Source organism: Hemitrygon akajei, chromosome 14 (assembly GCF_048418815.1).
Source record: "Hemitrygon akajei chromosome 14, sHemAka1.3, whole genome shotgun sequence".
Taxonomy (NCBI): domain Eukaryota; kingdom Metazoa; phylum Chordata; class Chondrichthyes; order Myliobatiformes; family Dasyatidae; genus Hemitrygon; species Hemitrygon akajei.
In genome coordinates, this window is record NC_133137.1 from 59,481,152 (window position 1) to 59,501,451 (window position 20,300).

General features: G+C 40.4%; 1 protein-coding gene across 6 annotated transcripts in view; it reads left to right on the forward strand.

Annotated features, from left to right (window-relative positions):
• The window catches only part of LOC140738613 (serine/threonine-protein kinase 33-like), a 134,057-nt gene that overhangs the window by 70,632 nt on the left and 43,125 nt on the right, over positions 1–20,300 (forward strand). For all 6 annotated transcript variants that reach the window (XM_073066164.1, XM_073066165.1, XM_073066163.1 and 3 more), the window contains 2 exons: positions 658–771; positions 13,895–13,999. In XM_073066164.1, the coding sequence (XP_072922265.1) occupies positions 658–771; positions 13,895–13,999 (219 nt within the window). The remainder of the gene's footprint in view (positions 1–657; positions 772–13,894; positions 14,000–20,300) is intronic.

The window sequence follows — 20,300 nt, forward strand, 5'->3', positions numbered from 1 at the left end:
CATGTATGAGGTATTGAATTTAGGATTCCCCAGCTTGAGGGTAAATTATTTGCTCTCACATTCCCTCTGTGCTCTGGAGTGACAATAGCCCTGTGAGGGAGCTGTACCTGGAATGATGATCTAGAGTTCTTGCCCTGCAAGTGCTTAATGCAGATTATCGTGATGGAAGTCATTTTGTGTTACTGTGGGAATGAAGAAGAATATTGGCTATGTTATCGACGTTGGATTTGGGGGGAAATCTTGTTACAGAAAATGCTTTGTTACTGTAAATATACACAGTCAATCCAAGGTACTTCTCATGTGCACATGAACCTGAATATCGCCTATAAACAATCCAAATTTTCCACTAAGGTGCATTCCTAATATGGTGCACAGGAGATGAAAAGGTGATGAGATGGACTTGATACAGACACACACTTTTTTCAGTATTTATCAGTCCCTCCATGGTTTCTTTGCCAATTATAGGCTGTGATAATACTAACTTAGCTTTTATCCATTTGGTTTTGAAAAGCAAAAAATTAACAATGTTAACTGCAATGCTGAGATTTACATTAAATTAGGCATTTGTTTCTGTGTTCCAATATGTGAATTAAACTTTCAGTGGTACTGTGTTGCCCCATGGTGAATCACGGTGACTCTTGCAATTATTTTTTTCAGCTACTCTACCAGTTTGAACAAGATCTGGGAAAAGGCAGCTTTGGCACTGTTATCCAAGCCACTCACATTCCCACAGACACCAAGCGGGCCATCAAAATACTAAACAAAGAAAAGGTAAGGCCCTTTCCAAAAGAAAGTATATTTTCCATGTGTTTCAGGGCTGACTAAACACTGCCATCCTAAGGCACATCAGCTGTAGGAGTAAAAAATGATTAGCTGAGGCCTAATTTAGGGCATTGTGTGCAGTGCTGCTCAGCGGCTTACAGAAAAGATATCAAAAAGATTGAAAGACTTCAGAAAAAATTTACAAGAGCGTTGACAGAACTTGAGGTCCTGAGTTAGAGGAAGAGGTTCAAAAGGATTTGGACTTTATTCGCTGAAGTACGTGGAGAAATTTGATAAAGGTATACAAATTTATAAGTGGTATCGATAGTATATATGCAAGCAGGCTTTTTACACTGAGGTTGATTAAAACTATAACTGAAGGTCATGTGTTAAGGATGAAAGGTGAAATATTTAAAGCGAACATAAGAGGGAACTTCTTCACTGAGAGGGTGATGAGGGTGTGGAACAAGCTGCCAGAGGAAGTGGTGGATGCAGGTTTGATTTTAACATTTAAGAGAAGATTGTTACATGGGTGGGAGGGCCATGATCCAGGTGCAAGTCAATGGGACTAGACATAGTAATGTTTATGATGGGCCAAAGGCCACGTTTCTGTGTTGTAGTTCTTCTGTGACTCTATGATTCTATGACATGGGCTGAAGGTGGAGATCGAATGGCAGCCTGCTCTGAAATGGATGATCTAATGGAGAGTGTGTGTGTGTGTGTGTGTGTGTGTGTGTGTGTGTGTGTGTGTGTGTGTGTGTGTGTGTGTGTGTGTGTGTGTGTGTGTGTGTGTGTGTGTGTGTGTGTGTGTGTGTGTGTGTGAGTACTGTCATCATCCTCTTGCAGGGTGGATTTCAGCCCTACGGGAGATTTTACACAGAAGTGCTCACGTGTATTCATTGATATTTCCTTCTGTAATTGAGAGCAACTTTGTGAGTTCTGTGCAAACTAAATATTTCAGTCAGCTTTATGTAATATTTTTCAGAAATGTGCTCTAGCGCTGTGTTCCACATGGATTCCGGCAGCAGAGAAGGAGATCATTGTAACTTTTTAGCCTTATTGCTGGGAAAGTAGTTCACACTACCCATGTCAGATTAGACCCAGCACAGTGACCTGAGACATTCTGCAGATGCTTGAAGTCTTGAGCATCATACAAAATGCTGAAGGAACTCAGCATCTCCTTCTACCTTAGGCCACAAACTTATCAATCACCCCTGATGAGTTATTAATTTCAAACTTTCTGCATAATCACTCAAACAGTTGAACTGCATGTGCATGTAACGAGAGCTGTATAACTCATCTCCTTTTACTTTAGGCCACAAACTTATCAATCACCCCTGCTGTGGACACTTTCTGGAGGTCCAAGATCCGTATGTTCCACGACCGCTGGACTAAGTGTGTAAATGTAGGAAGGGACTATGTTGAAAAATAAATGTGCTAGGTTTTCTAAAATTGACTCCTTCTACCTTAGGCCACAAACTTATCAATCACCCTGGTATTTAACCACTGAGAAACAAAAGACTACACTTGCTGGACTGTAGAATAACAAACAATCTATTGGAGGAGAGAGGAAAGGAATTGTCAACCTTTAGTGTCGTATCATCTCAATCAATAACACAAAATTTCAACAATTCCTTTTGTCTGAAATATATCCAACTCTGCCTTTAAAATATACTGGTTGCGGCTCCACTCCCCTCTAAAAAAAAGTGCTCCAAAGACTCACTACCCTCTGGGAGAAACAATTTTCCATGTTAAGTGGGTGACTATGAGCTGTGAGTCTGCATCAACAGGAAGTATCGTCTTACCCTGTCAGAACACCAAAGAAATATATGTATTTCAGTCAACTTCCATTCCTTTCACTCTTCCAATATTTCAAATTCCAAAGATACAAGTCCAGCTTGTCCGTTTTTCCTAATCATACAACCCACCCATTTCAGTTGTCAGTTCAGTGAACCTTGTCTGAACATAAAATATAAAATTATACAGCACAGGTAAAGGCCCTTCAGTCCATAATAACTGTGCTGATATTGATGCCAATTTAAACTAAACTCATCTGCATGCACATCATCTATATCCCTCCGTTTCTCACCATTTCACAATATTTGCCTCTTAACTACTAACGTAGTTTAATTGCTTCCAATGTATTTATATACTTCCTTCATTAAGGAGATCAGTACTGCATAGAAACGCAGATGTGGTCTCACTAGTGCACTCTGTAACTAAATCTTAACCTCCCAATTTCTGTACTTAGATCCCCCAACAACAGAATATAACTTGTCCCACATCTGACTCTTAATTAACCCTCTGAATGAACCAGGTGGATCTCAGTTCCTGTTCAATGAAGGATAGGTAATAAATGCTGACCTTGCCAGTGATGCAAGATTCTATGAATGAATAAAATGATGTGTCTGAGCGGACACCAGTTCCTGCTGGAAATCTATGAAACTTCTATAGATTTTCCGAACTGTTTGCTTTTCTTTGATGAATCTTGTCAAGTGGTGTTGTGATTAATGGCAGGGTACATCAAGTATTGTTGTATATATTGAGAAGAGAGGAGCTTCCAATCAATCTGTTAAGTGTGACTGGGGCACCCAATATGACTAGAGTACTCAGTTCAACAAGGACATCCAACAAAAATAAGTCTTTTACTGTACTTGTGAATCACTGGTCTGGGAAGCTAATGACTGCATTAATGAATGCATTTTTTGCTAATGTCAGGGGAGGTTGGAATGTTGTGACCCACCTGGACAGCTCAAAAATATATTTGCTTCAGGGGAGAGTCCAAAACTAAGACTTTTGATTGAAAGACTGTCACTTTTAAAGATTGTGTGTGTGTGCATGGTATGTGGATGGGTGAGAGGAAGGGAGGAACAGGGCTTGTTTAGTTGATGCTGCTCTGCTGCTTGTTGTATTTATTATGTTTGTTGTAGCCTGTAGACCATGGTGGGAATGCTACATTGGCAAAGGAATGTGTGGCGACTCTTGCAGGCTACCCCAGCACATCCTTAGGTGTGTTGATCATTAACACAAAATGACTCATTTCATTGTATGTTTCAGTGTACGTGTGAGGAATCTGAATCTGATATGAATTATGTGAAGTCATTTAGGGATAGCTGGAGATGTTTATGCAAGAGGAAAGAGAAGTTGAGAAGTTACGATTGAGGGGACAGTTGAAGCATAATGATGTGACTGTGAATCTAAGAGCCCTGATTTGATAAATTTAAAAATCTGTAGCTACAGGTATGTGAAATCAGAACAGAAAATTTGGAGACACTCGGTGTGTCAAAAAAGAAAGAGTTAATATTTTGGGCCAATGTGAGCCAATGAGAGTCATTCTGACAATTGTTCTTTCTTGTTAAAATTGTGTATATTTTATATTTAATGTATGTTTTTTTCTTGTGAATGCTGCTTATATGGTGTTTTGTGTCTGTGATGTAACAGCAAGTAAATTCTTCACTGTGCTTGTGCATGTGAACTTGTGCAAATGAAAGAAAACTTGACTTTGACTTTGAAAATTGTCTCTAAACTGATAGATTGGTTTGGTTTCTCTTCACACATATTCTGTATGATCCATTGCATGTTTAAAAATGTTCCGATTTCATTTGCCCTGATTTTGTGTTATGATTTATGTATCAACCACATTTGTATAATGTCTACATCATGCAGAATTTTGGCAGTGTCCCAGGTAGCCAAGACTGGGGTGGATTTTCTTCGTATTCTCTAGCATTTTACATATGGTCATTGAATTTGGAACCCAGCTAAAATAATTTGATTAAATTAGTTCATTCCTGTGTCTGGCATGAAGCAATAACTCTAAATCCAGATTAGTTTGCTAGCCTGATGCTCAATAATACCACCATCGTAAAATTTTAAATTACTTTAAGTACTAAGAGTCTGCAATGGTTCAGATAGTGAAAGCTGAGAAGCATCTTATTGAGGACAATACACACTGGCATGGACTGTGACTCCAGCATCTTAAAATGAAGTGAAAATCAGAACAAATTGGATGGATCGGAATTACCTGGAGTTTGCATTTTATTTGTCTACTTGCACTGCATTCCCTATGTAATAAAAATACTATATTCTGCATTCATAATTACCTCAATGTAATGTTGAATGTCATTATCTGCCTGGGCAGCACACAGAACAAAGCTTTTCATTGCACCTTGGTACATGTGATAAAAATAAACCCATACCAATACCAAACAGGTCCAGCAGTTTGTTCAGTAAAACATCTGTCTGGGTTTAAACATAGCAACCTTAACAAGCATCATGCATGGATTCTGTTGACAGCACAGGACAGGCCCTTTGGTCCACTATGTTGTGCCAACACTTTAACCTACTTCATGATCAATCTAACCTTTCTCTCTCACATAGCCATCCATTTTTCTTTCATCCATGTTGCTATCTAAGGGTCTCTTCAATGCCCCTATTATATCTACCTTTACTCCCACTCCTGGCAGCATGTTCCATGTACCGACCACTCTTGGCATGAAAACCCTGCCTCTGACATCCCCCCTATACTTTCCTCCAAACACCTTAAAGTTATGCCCCCTCAGATTAGTTATTTTCACCCTGGGAAAAGCCGTTGACTGTCCACAATATCTATGTTTCTTATCATCTTGTACACCTCTATCCCTTCACCTCTGATCTTCCTCTCCAAAGAGAAAAGGCATAGCTCACTCAATGTATCCTCATAAAATATGCTCTAATCCTCTACACTCTCCCTAAAACAAAGAAATGTTTAATTCTACCCATTCTCTGAATATCCTGCTGTAGATCAAATTATTCTAGTGCAATGGTCATTAGTGAACGAGTCCTTTGAATCTATCTGTTCATACACAGGTTTACACAGGTTCCCTTACATGTGCTACATGAAACATTGTTTTCTGATGATAATGTCCTGAGACATCTGTATATGACCAATATCTTTGCTTAATTCATTGTCTAGAAATTCATTGTTAACTCAAGTTGGATGTTAATTGGCCACAGGACAAAACCATTCTGACATAAGGGAAAACCATCCACTGTTGTATTGCACCTGAGACGCTATGCTACTGTGAGCTAAATTATCAAGGTGAGGTAACAGGTTCCTAGGTGTGCCCAATGAGGTCCAATTATCCAACCTGAACCCAATAGAGCTGCCGCCCCACTGCACTGAAGATTTGTGTTCGTTCCTGAACTCGGGTGTTGATTCTACACATTTTCCCTATGGTCACAAGGGTTTCTTCTGGATATTCCAGAATCCTCCCACATCCCAAAGATCTGTGAACTAGAAGGCAAATTGTCCACTGTAAGTATATTAGAGACTGGAGATCTGGGAGAGTGTGGAGTGAAAGAGCAATAGGATTAATATAGGAGTAGTGTAAATGGGTGAGTGATGGTCCATAGGCTGAAGGGGCTCGCTTTGTGCTCTCTCTTTCCGTAACTCTCAGATAACATTGTGTAGGCTCTTCTAATTATTTGTTAAATATGTAATCTAATCTTTTATAAATAATAGAAACATAGAAAACCTACAGCACAGTACAGGCCCTTCGGCCCACAAAGTTGTGCCGAACATGTCCCTACCTTAGAAATAATCAACGAGGACATCCTTTATTTCACAGAGTTCTGCAAAATGGTGTCTACAATAGGATGCAAGCATTTTACAATCTATAATATTCTGACTAGACCCTGCTTAGTGTATTCATACATTTCTGGTTGGCATACTCTAATGTAGTTGTACTGAAGAAAATGCTAAAGAGATTATTTAGGATGTTGCCTGGATTGGACCACTTTAGTTATGGGGAGAGATTAGACAGGCTGGGCTTTATTGCCCTGGAACAAGGGAGGCTGAGGGGTGGCGTGACAGAAATATATTCAGTTGCCATTTTATTAGATACACCTGTACACCAGTTCATTGACACAAATATCCAATCAACCAATTATGTGGCAGCAACTCAATGCGTAAAAGCATGCAGACATGGTCAAGAGGTTCTGATCAAACAGCAGGATGGGGAAGAACTCTGATCTAAGTGACTTTGACCATGGAATAATTGTTGGTGCCACTCGCGTGGTTTCAGTTTCTCAGAATCTGCTGATCTCCTGGGATTTTCATGCACAACGGTTTCTAGGATTTACAGAAAATGGTGCGAAAAACAAAAAAGTGTCCAGTGAGTGGCAGTTCTGTGGGCGAAAATGCCCTGTTAATGAAAGAAGTCAGAGAAGAATGGCCAGATTTGTTCAAGCTGACAGGAAGGTGGCAGTAACTCAAATAACCAAGCATTACAACAGTTGTGTGCAAAAGACCATCTCTGAATACACAACATGTCAAACCTTGAAGTGGCTGGGCTACAGTAGCAGAAGACCTTGAACATGTACTCACTGGCCAGTTTATTGGGTACAGGAGGTACCTAATAAAGTTACCACAGGAGTATATAAAATTAAAAGGGGCATTGAGGTGGATGGAGGCATGAGGTAGCTACCTCAATAGAAGTAGATAATCAAAAAAAAATGCACATGATAGGACTATCAAGAAGGCACAGTTGAGAAAAAGGAGTTTTAAAAGGGATTTGCTGGCTATTTTTTTATACACTGAGTGGTTGATCTCTGGAGCACACTGCTAGAGGTGCTGAGAATTGAATACAATTACCACATTTCAGAGGCATGTATACTGGCATTTAAATAGGCAAGGCATCGAAAGGTGTAGTCTTAATGCAGACAAATGAGATTAATGTTGATGGGCAAAAGAGTCAGCATGGACTTGGTGAGCAGAACGTGCTATTTCTGTTTTGTAGAACTCTATGATTCTATTGCTCAGTATGTGCTTCTTCTGCTGTATATTCAGCCAAAATGGACAATTACATACATTCCATTTGTCAGATCCTTGCCCACTTACTTATCCTACCTATATCCCTTTGCAGTCTCCCTGTATCCTCTTCCCTACTTATTTTTCAACCTTTCTTTTGTGTTATCGCCAATGACAAAACTGCATTGCAGTTACTAGCCCAGGCTACACTGATAGCGTCTCTCAAACCCGCAATTACAACCACCAAGAAGAACAAGGGCAGCATGCATTTAGTGACATCACCATTTATTGGTTCCCCTCTAAGTCACATGCAATTCTGATTTGGAATTATATCGTTGGTCCTTCAAATCCACTGGGTCTAATCCTGGAACTCCCTCCTCAACAGCACTGTGGGAGTGTCTTCAACAACAGAAACACTATGATTTAATACAATGGCTCATCTTCCTCTTGTCAAGGGCAATTAGGGATGGGCAACAAGTGCTGGATATCTCTGTGACAGGAAGATCCTGAAAAAAAAATCAATAATACTAAACTCTTGGGGCTATCAGCAACCTAAAATTGAGCCCTATATTTTTGTTGATAAACCCAAGAAGCTTATAAGCTGTTGTTATAACCTTTCCATTTTCGCTCCTTCACATAAGAACATTTTTTCCTATTCACCCTTCAAAATTATACTGTTTCATTTACTCCAAAATACACCCCACTCTGCATTATTTAATTAACTTCACTTTCCTGAATTGCTTGATGTGTTAAGGTTGCCCATTTAACTTAAGACATAAGACATAAGAGCAGAATTAGGCTATTCAGCTCATCAAGTCTGCTCTGCCATTCCATCATAACTGATTTATTATCCCTCTCAACCCTATCATCTTGCCTTTTCCACATAACCTTTGATGCCCTTACTAATCAAGAATATACCCATTTCCATTTTAAATGTACCCAATGACTTGACGTCCACAGCCATCTGTGGCAACAAATTCCACAGATTCACCACTCTCTGGCTAAAGAAATTCATTCTCATCCCTGTTCTAAAGTGATATCCTTGTATTCTGAGTCTGTGCCACCTAGTCCTCAACTCCCCGACTACAGGAAATATTCTCTTCACATCCACTCTATCTAAGCCTTTCAATAGATGCCCTCTCGTTCTTTTAAATTCCAGCAAGCACAGTCCCAGAGCCATCAAACAATCCTCATATATTAAACCTTTCATTCCCAGGATCATTCTTGTGAACCTCCCATCATTGTGTCCTCCTGAAACCTATTTTCAAAGGATTCAAAGGTTCATTTATTATCAAAGTATACACCTCTGAGATTCTTCTTTTCCAAATGGTCAGAAAACCAAGAAAAAAAAGAATGGCAACACAATTATCAACCCCCAAATTCGCCCTCAAAAAAACGAGAAATATCAGGCAAAAAAAAACACAGAATTAAAAAAAACTGTAAGACTGTCCATAGTCAATAGTTCATATCCATATCCAAAACATAGAAAACCTCAGTAATATTCTCCAGGAATTGTACTTTGGATCGTTCCTCCCGTAGCCTTCTTGCCTCGAGGCCCACACTCGCTACCTCCCAGAGTCCTCTTGCATACAGCAAAGTGCTGGATCACCCAAACGATCTCCAAACTTCAAATCACAGGCTCCACTGGTTCCAGAAACACATACAAGACAAAAAAAAAAAGAAGTGAAATACATGTAAATACTTTTGTGGTCTATCCAGAAGATTTTGACTGTGAGAAGCACCATCTTGACCTTTATGTTTTTCATTCTCTATTAAGTTTCTGAACGTATCATTTACAAACACTGAAATTGGGTGCCTGTGTAGTCAACTCCAGGTCATTAATATTAAGTGCAATGATATCAATACAAACCCTTGGGAGAAACATTTACTTTACTATGCTCTAACATATATCTATTTGCCACTTTTTTTTAACTCTTGAAAATGTTGTATTCACACTGTCACTTCCAATTGAATCCCATGAGGCTCAATTTGGCTGACAATTATTTGTTGAAGTGGAATTATAGTACAGTTGAGCACCCCTTATCCAAAATGCTTGGGGCTGGAAATGTTTCAGATTTTGGATTTTTTTGGATTTTGGAATATATAATAACAATAACTTTGGATCACCATCATTTCTAACTCTGAATTTATGTGCTACTGGTAAGTAGTCTTTGTCTTACACTTTTTCATCACACATTGTACTGATGCTGCCATTCAGTGTGTTAGATTGTCATCAGTGACAATCTTGGCAAACTCATCAGCGGATTTCTCTGTTGTTTCGTGATCAACAGACACTTTATCACCACAAGTCTTTAAAAAATTAGTGCTCTGCCTTTTCTTAAATTTCTGCAACCAACTTGCTGAATATTCACAATTACCTTCAATTTTCAGTTTGTTTCATAATCAGAATACTGTTAAGTGGCATATATTCATTCCAACACTGACAAACCCACTCTTTCAATACACGATCAGGATCTTCATTTTTTGCTTTTTGCAGTGTCTTGCTATTGTTCATGAACTCTCTTCTTTACATATGTAAGATCACTTCTCAGAACTGTCTATGGTGCACGGATACCTGTGCATCACCTGGGAACCTCACCAGCACCTTGTGGAAGTTTCCATTTGTGGTACATTTCAGATATTGGAGATTTTCAGATAAGATATACTCAACCTGTAATAATAAAATGTGGCAGCCAATTTGCACATAGCAACCAACAGCATTCTGACAATTTGAAATTACTGCTTATGTATACAACCAAAAAGCCTAATTAAAGCAATTGGTCGAAATGCACCCTTGGTCAATAATACAATGTAATAGCAACTGAAAACTCCACTCTTGGAAATTCACTTCTATTAAAGTTCACATAATTTCTAGAGAGGATTACATAAAGTGATGGTTAAGGCATTAGGAAGAGCTCTTTGAATTGTGCCAGGAGAGGTTTTACATCAATATTTACCACGTCCAGCATTACAAAGCTCCTTCCATGTACATTTACGTGCCATCCTAGAGGTAAGAAATAAAAGTGAAGTCCTTCAAAAGCCTGTATTATGTCTTTAGATCTCTAGAGTAGAATCTTCGAGGTAGATGTTCATAATCCTCCTCTTAATAGTCCAACTACCACCTTCTAGCCCAGTCACTTTATCATTCAATGTCCTTCTTCCAGACTCTTTGCCACTGACTTCCTAACCAACTTGGATATGTGAACCTAGATCCACACAACTTAATTTTATATATAGAAAGCAAATGGTGGAGGCAAGCTTCAGCAATCTCCATTGTTTGTATCCTCCTAATACAAAAATTACCCATTTACTCCTACCTTCCATTTTCTACCTAATCCAGTGAGCTATAATCTTCAGCAATGTTTGTGGCAGTTTATCAATAAACCAAATAAACTGCATCCCCAGCCCAGATAGTTACACCTTCATAAATCTTAACACAGTTTTGCAGAGTGGCATTTGTCTCACTAGCCTGTTTTCCTGCTTCCTCCTTTCTTAAACAGCAAGGATACAATTGCCATATTCCAACTCATAAAGGCAACGTTAGAATTAAAGGAAATCTCTGAGAAATAAATCATTGAAACATAGAAAACCTACAGCACAATACAGGCCCTTCAGCCCACAAAGCTGAGCCGAACATGTCCTTACCTTAGAAATTACCTATGGTTACCCATAGCCCTCTATTTTTCTAAAGTCCCTGTACCTATCCAGGAGTCTCCTAAAAGACCCTATCGTATCCGCCTCCACCGCCATTGCTGGCGCCCATTCCATGCACTCACCACTCTCTGCGTAAAGGACGTACCCCTGACATCTCCTCTGTACCTACTTCCAAGCACTTTAAAGCTATGCCCTCTCATGCTAGCCATTTCTGCCCTGGGAAAAAGCCTCTGACTATCCATATGATCAATGTCTCTCATCATCTTATACACCTCTATCAGGTCACCTCTCATCTTCTGTCGCTCCAAGGAGAAAATGCCAAGTTCACTCAACCTATTCTCATAAGGCATGCTCTCCATTCCAGGCAACATCCTTGTCAAGTCAAGTCAACTTTTATTGTCATTTCGACCATAACTGCTGGTACAGTGTATAGTAAAAATGAGACAACGTTTTTCAGGACCATGGTTTACATGACACAGTACAAAAACTAGACTGAACTAAGTAATAAAAAAAGCACAAAGAAAGCTATACTAGACTACAGACCTACACTGGACTGCATAAAGTGCACAAAAACAGTACCGGCATTACAATAAATAATAAACAGGACAGTAGGGCAGTAAGGTGTCAGTCCAGGCTTCGGGTATTGAGGAGTCTGATCGCTTGGGGGAAAAAACTGTTATATAGTCTGGTCGTAAGAGTCCGAATGCTTCGGAGCCTTTTCCCAGACGGCAAGAGGGAGAAGAGATTGTATGATGGGTGCATGGTGTCTTTCATAATGCTGTTTCCTTTGCGGATGCAGCGTGTCGTGTAAATGTCCGTGATGGCAGGAAGAGAGACCCCGATGATCTTCTCAGCTGATCTCACTACCCGCTGCAGGGTCTTGCGATCCGAGATGGTACAATTTCTGAACCAGGCAGCGATGCAGTTGCTCAGGATGCTCTCAATGCAACCCCTGTAGAATGTGATGAGGATGTGGGGTGGGAGATGGACTTTCCTCAGCCTTCGCAAAAAGTAGAGACGCTGCTGGGCTTTCTTTGCTATGGAGCTGGTGTTGAGGGACCAAGTGAGATTCTCCGTCAGGTGAACACCAAGAAATTTGGTGCTCTTTACGATCTCTACCGAGGAGCCATTGATGTTCAGTGGGGAGTGGTCGCTCCGTGCCCTCCTGAAGTCAACAACCATCTCTTTTGTTTTGCTCACATTAAGAGACAGGTTGTTGGCTCTGCACCAGTCCGTTAGCCGCTGCACCTCCTCTCTGTAAGCTGACTCGTCGTTCTTGCTGATGAGACCCACCACGGTCGTGTCATCGGCGAAATTGATGATATGGTTCGAGCTGTGTGTTGCAGCACAGTCGTGGGTCAGCAGAGTGAACAGCAGTGGACTGAGCACGCAACCCTGGGGAGCCCCCGTGCTCAGTGTGATGGTGTTGGAGATGCTGCTCCCGATCTGGACTGACTGAGATCTCCCAGTCAGGAAGTCTAGGATCCAGTTGCAGAGGGAGGTGTTCAGGCCCAGTAGGCTCAGCTTTCCAATCAGTTTCTGAGGGATGGTAGTGTTGAATGCTGAACTGAAGTCTATGAACAGCATTCGAACGTATGTGTCTTTTTCGTCCAGGTGGGTTAGGGCCAGATGGAGAGTGGTGGCAATGGCGTCATCTGTTGAGCGGTTGGGACGGTACGCAAACTGCAGGGGGTCCAGTGAAGGGGGGCAGCAGGGTCTTGATATGCCTCATGACGAGCCTCTCGAAACACTTCATGATGATGGATGTGAGTGCAACGGGACGGTAGTCATTTAGACAGGACGCTGAAGACTTCTTCGGCACGGGGACGATGGTGGCGGCCTTGAAGCACATTGGAATGGTGGCACTGCTCAGGGAGATGTTGAAGATGTCAGTGAGAACATCTGCTAGCTGGTCTGCACATCCTCTGTAAATCTACTCGGCACTCTTTCTATGGTTTCCACATCCTTCCTGTAGTGAGGCGACCAGAACTGAGCACAGTACTCCAAGTGGGGTCTGACCAGGTTGCTGTATAGCTGTAACATTACCTCTTGGCTCTTAAACTCAATCCCACAATTGATGAAGGCCAATGTACCATATGCCTTCTTAACCACAGAGTCAACCTGCACAGCAGCTTTGAGCGTCCTATGGACTCGGACCCCAAGATCCCTCTAATCCTCCACACTGCCAAGAGTCTTACCATTAATACTATACTCTTGCATCATGTTTGTCTTACCAAAACGAACCACCTCACACTTACCTGGGTTGAACTCCATCTGCCACTTCTCAGCCCAGTTTGACTAAATGGCTTGCAGAAACATTTTGAGGATGCTCTGTTTAAGAAACTTATTTTATATTGCACTGAATTTATTTTTTAAATATTTAGCAATTATCTAATTTTCTCTCCTACTATACCATTTTGGAAAAGACTATTTTTACCAGCCTTAACAACGTGTGTTGATGAACTGTTCATCTATTCTAAGCCGTCATGGATCTTACGTAAACAATGGCCTTTCCTTCCTGGCTCACTGGTGGTGACCTTTGTGCTGACTATAAACACAAAGACACTGATATCAACTGCAATATCTTGGGTATTAGTTGAGAAAACAATGAATCTGTATTTGCCTTGCCGCAGTCTCACATTCATACTTCCAACCTCTTGCGGTTTTCATGTGACATCTGTTTTGTTTCAGGCTGGAAGCTATGCTGTAAAAATGTTGGAGAGGGAGATTGCCATCTTGAAGATGGTGAACCATGAACACATCATTAAACTGGAAGAAGTTTATGAAACAACAAAGGTAATGCTTATTTTTAAACAAAGAATTTGGAAAAATAAAGCTTACTTTTTAAAACCATTAATCTCATTATGACCTAACCTTATTCTCTTTTGGACACTGAGAAAATCTGTTAAAAACTGGGTTAACTTTAATAAGACTATTTGGAATTTAAATTGTATCATGTGTTTGAATTAGAGTAAAACACATTATGTTATACCTCACTTTACCATTAATAAAAGAACATCTGATAACATATAATTAGATTGCGGCTGATCCACGTTTTATTCCACCTATTCATGCTATACCCCTATCTAACAAAAATCTTTCAAGAACAACTTGAACTTTTCAACTGGCTCACAGCCTTGCATGGAAAAGTGTTCTGCTTACGCAACTGATCATTCTATTGTGTCACGTGTCTTCTCTAATCAAAAAGATTTATTTTATCCCACTTTTATATTTTTAGTTGTGTTCGACAGCAATATTTTTCATTTTCTTGGATCTGACAATGCCAGCATTTATTGTCTATCACTAATTGTCCTTGAGAAGGTGGTCATGAGCCATTCCCTTGAAATGATGTAGTCCTTCGGATGAGGATGTCCCCCTAGTGCTACTGGGGAGGGAGCTCTAGGATTCAGACCCAGCGACAATCAGGAAACAGTTAAATTTCCCAATCAAATTGGTGTGTGATTTAGAAAGCAACCTGCAAAAGGCTGTGATCCTATGTGCTGTTGAATTGGCCTTCTCGTTGGTTGAGATTGTGGGCTTGGGAGGTGTAAATGGAGTAGCCTAGGTGAGTAACTGTAGTGCATTTTATACAGTGGTTGCAGTGCACACCAACAGTGGAGAAAATGAATGTGAATTGGTGGTGGAAAATCATTCTAATCAACTGGGCTGCTCTGTCTTGCATGAAGCTGAGCTTCTAGTGGATTACTGGAACTGCATCCATCCAGGAATTCAAACATATTCTTGAATTGGGCCCTGTAGACAATGGAAAGCCTTTAGGTTACCAGGAGGTGAGCCACTCACAGCAGGGTATTTGGCCTCTGATACTCACTTCCAGTTGCGTTAGAACATTGAACACCACAGCACAGATAATGCTGTGTTGACCCTTTAACCTACTCTACAATCTAACTCTTTCCTCCCACATAGTCCTCCAGGTTTCTTTCCTCCATGTGCCTACCTAAGAGTCCCTTAAATATCGCTAAACTTTGCCTCTACCACCATCCCAGCAGAGAATTCCACTCTCACCACTTTCTTTGTAAAAAAACTACCTTTGGCATGCCTATACTTTCTTCCAATCACCATAAATTTATGCCCCCTTGTATTAGCCTTTTCTATCCTGGGGAATAGTCTCTGGCTGTTCACTCAATCTATGCCTCTTATTATCTTGTACGTCTCTATCAAGGCAATTCTCATCTTCCTAGCTCACACAACCTATCCTCAGAAGCAAGCCCTCCAATCCATGCAGCACCCTGGTAAATCTCCTTTGCACTTTCTCTAAAGCTTCCACATCCTGGGGCAACCAGAACCGAACGCAATACTCCAACTGTGGTCTAACTAGGGTTTTACAGAGCTGCAACATTTCTTTGTGGTAATGGTTATTTATGTGGCTGCTCCAGATGAGTTTCTGCTCAAACATGATCCCAAGATAATGCTATCCAGGACTCATGATGGCCATTGAATGTCAAGGACAAGTGGCTGGACCCTCTCTTTTCATTAATGGCATTGCCTAGCTCTCCTATGGCATGATTGTTCATGTCGCTTATCAACCCAAGTCTCATTATCATCTAGGTCTTTCTGCATGCAGGTATAAACTGCTTCATTGAATAAGTTGTGAATAGAATTGAACATTTTACAATTATGTACAACCATTCTACATCTGAACCTTATTTTGGAAGAAATGTTATTGATGATCAACTATGATGGCTGTGCCTAGGACATTACCCTGGGCTAGTCCTGCAGTAAAGTCGTGGGACTTACATCAGCCACATCTATCTTCTTCTGGTCAAGGTATTAACGCTAACTGTTGAAATATTTTTTTATGCCCATTGACTTCAGTTTTATCAGGGCTCCTTAATGTCACACCTGCTCTCACAATAGCTTAATATCAAGGGCAGTCACTCTCACCTCACCTCTGGAATGCAGCTCTTTGGTCCATGTTTGCACCAAGACTATAACGAGGTCTGAAGTTAAATGGTCCTGATGAAAGCCATTGTGAACAGACTCTAAAAGGGCTGTGATTAAATAGGTATTCCACAGGCACATCACCAAATGGCCCCTCACATGGATACCTATAATTTTCAGCTATGGAACTGGAACAAATGAATTTCCAATTCTTTAAAATAAAAGGACTTATGAGATAGAAATAGAGATAGGAATGATTCATTCAGATTCATCAGCTGCTTCACCAGTCAATAAGATCATACTTGATCTTTTATCTTGGTGCCATTTTACTGGACTAACACCATATCACTTCATTCCCATAATAAATTGATCCCTGTTTTGAATATACTCAGCAAGCAATCAGCATCCTTGGCCTCTTTTGGTAGAGATTCCAAAAATTCACTATCTTCTGTGGTGAAAAATCCCTTATCTGTGTTACGAACAGCTGCACCTTTATTCTGAGACTGTAATTCCTTGGTTATGGATGCTAGAGCAAAATGATACAAGATCCCTGCAGCTACTCTGTCAAGCTCTCTAAGGTTATTGTAGGTTTTCATGAGATCACCACTCATTTTTCTAAACTGAAAACCAATATATTCCAATTCAGCTTAACTTTCTTCATAGCAGCAACACCAGCATTCCTGTGAACATTTGATGCACTTGCTCTATTGCATGCCCATCATTCCTGTAGACAGTATTCCAAGTGCAATCACAGCAGTGTCCAATATAATTGCAGGAAGGTGCCTTTAACTTTTAGACCCCCTTGCAATAAAGGGCAATATCCTATCCCTTTCTGCAAATGCATGTTATCTTCCAGTGACTCGAGTACAAGGACACCTGGGTATCTCTTAACAACAATGCTATTTAATTTCCTACTATCTAGGAAACACTCCTTTTTTGCCTTCATATTGAAAGATATTTTACACATGAAACTCTACCTGCCACATCTGCTCCCATTCACTTAGACGATCTGTATTCCCCTGATGCATCTTTGCATCCTCCTCACTATACATACTTCCACTCATTTTTGTATGATCAGAAGTCTTGGATATATTATACACAGAACCTTCATCCATATCATTGATGTAGATTATATACGCAGGATGCAACTTTCTAGTTATAGCCTCCCAAGCCAAAACTGACTCACTTCTTTCTATTCTATATTGACAGTCCATTGACCAATTCTTAACTCTAACATACTTTTTGAGTCAAATTTGACCCGTTTTGACATTTGACAGCAGTAAAAACACCCTGCATGCCATTTTTTTTAGCCAAAATTTGATGACTTTTCCTAAAGTGACCCAAAATGCACAAAAACGAAAATATTTAAGAATTTTATACTTTTGTACAGGTGCTACAAATTTTTGTACATTGAGGCTGATCCAGGTCAAATTTGACCCATATCTGTTGAAATGGATATTAAATCTCTGAAACATTAATTAAGGATTAATGTACATTGAGGTTGTTCTGGGTCAAATTTGACCTGTATCTATTGAAATGGATTTTAGATCTCTGAAACATTAATTAAGGATTAATCACCCATTTATTAATGTCAGGTAGGCTGTTTATACATTCTAAATAGATCTGTGGTTCAAAATTTGGAATAGACACTTGTTATGAGGAGATTCTTGGGCCGGGTCAAAATTGACCCGGACCATACTGTGAAGGTATAGAATATGAACAGGTTGCCTCGGTTAATGCATATTAGTATTATCACAGACCAAATATGCTTTCATTCTGTTTAATAACCTCTTGGATGGCACCTCATTAAGGTCTTCCAAAAATCCAAGTATAGAACAATCACTGATTCTTCCTCATCTATTCTGCTTCTTACAACTTCAAAAGCTAACAGACCTGTCCAACATGATATACCTTTCATCATGCCATGATAACACTACTCAATCCCATTATGTTGTTTAAATCCTGCTCCACTTTCTTAATAATAGATTCAAACCATTTCCTTACCACTGACATCAGGGTAAATCATTTGAAGTTTCCTGTTCTCTCTTTCCTTCCAATCTGTGGGAATCATTCTAGAATCCATTGAATCTTGGAAGATAACTACCAGAGCATCATTTCTCCCCACAGGTGTCTCTTGGCATGTCATGGAGATTTATTGGCATTGAATTCCATTAATCATTCCAATGCATTTTTATTAATATTAATCAGCACCTCTTTCACGATCCAATTTGCTCAATTTTTTTCTTTCCACTGAGAATGGCAATCTTACTTTTTAAATTCTCTACCAAAGTTGTCACCTGGAGATTCACCCACTGTGGGTGGTGCTGAGGAGTCTTAAATTCTGCCACTGAATCTCAGTTCCATAGGCTTCAGGAGAGCTGCATTTCAAAGGCAATTCACAAGGCATTGTTCTGATTTTATTGGACATTTGAGGCCATTGCATAGGGATAAATTTCCTTCCTGCATGTCTGGGATCTATAAAAGTAAAACAGTTGTGATTAATCCAGTTTTCGCCCAAGGTTCTCCCTCATGATCAGGACTAGATATTCTAGGTAATTTGCATTCTAGTCTGGGCAGATGTGGTCTCCCATATACTACTTTAGGTGAGATAGGCTAATGTGGCAGGAAATTAAACCTTGATTTTCCATCCTCTGCATCCAAGCAAATGTTCTCCTCCTTATCCTTGGGTGGTCCTTGCCTCTCCTTAGTTATCCTCTTACTCTTGATGTATGTATAGAATGCCTTAGAATTCATCTTAATCCTACTTGCTAAAGAATCTTCTTGACCCCTCCTGGCTTTCCTAATTCCCTTCTTGAGGTCTTTTCTGGCTTCTTTATAATCCTCATGTCCTCCATTTGATCCTAACTTCCAAAGCTTTATGTACTTTTCCTTTTTCTTTTTGACTAAATTTATCACCTTTCTGGACATCCAAGATTCTCTTATCTTTCCATTCCTGTCCTTCCTTCTAACAGGAACATGCTTTTCCTGTACTCTGCAATTGATCTTTAAATACCCTCCACGTGTCTGATGTGGACTTGCCAGAGAAAAGATGTTCCCAATTAACTCTCCTTAGTTCCTGCCTAATGCCCTCTTAATTTGCCCTACTCCAATGTAAAACTATCCCATGAGGACCATACCTATCTTTATCTATAGCTGTCCTGAAAGTTAAGGAGTTGTGGTCACTGTACCTTAATTGCTCACCCGTTGAAAAGTCAATCACCTGGCCAGGCTCATTACACAACACCAGGTCCAGTACAGCCTCTTCCCTCCTTGGACAGTTTACATATTGATTTAAGAAACCCTCCTGGATATACTTAACAAATTCTGGAAGATCCAAGCACCTTGCACTAAGAAGGTCTAAGTTTATATTAGGGAAGTTGAAATCCCAGTGACAACAGCCTTATTATTTTTACACATTTCCTTATCTATAGCTATCTGTTTACCAGTCTGTTCCTCAATGTCCTGGTGACTACTGGGGATCTGTAGTACAATCCCACAAGTGTGATTGTACCCTTCCTACTACCCAAATATTCTCAGTGTCTGACCCCTCCATTATGCCTCCCCTGAATGCAGCTGTCATATTGTCCCTGATTTGAAGTGCAACTCCCCCCGCCTTCCCTGTTATTTTGATTTTGCCAATCAGTGCTTTCCCTGACATCTACCTTCCTGTCTGATCCTTCACTTACTGACCTGGTGCTCCGGATCTCATCCCCCTGAAAAACTGGTTTAAACCCTTCCGAGTAGCATTAGGAAACCTGGTCTGGATATTGGTTCCCCACCAGTTCAGGTGCAACCCATCCCTCTTGTAGGTTACAATGCTCCAAGAAGTTGAAATTCTGTTCCCTGCACCATCTCCTTAGCCACTCATTAAATTTGTACCATCATCCCATTTGTACCTGCATTAGCCCGCGTTACTAGGAGTAATCCAGAGATTACTACCTTGGAGGTCCCTCTCTTTAGCCTCTTCCCTAACTCCCTATACTCACTTTGTAGGACCTCATCTCCTTTCCTTCCAATATCATTAGAGCCAATACACACCATGACCTCTGGTTGTTCACCTTCCCCCTTTGAGAATATTCTGCAGCCTGGACCCTAGCATCAGGGAGGCAACACGCCATCCTGGTGTCTTTTATGGCCATAGATGGTGAGGGGTTGTCCCTCACTACCACACTGCTCGACGTTACCTTTCGCTGCTGAG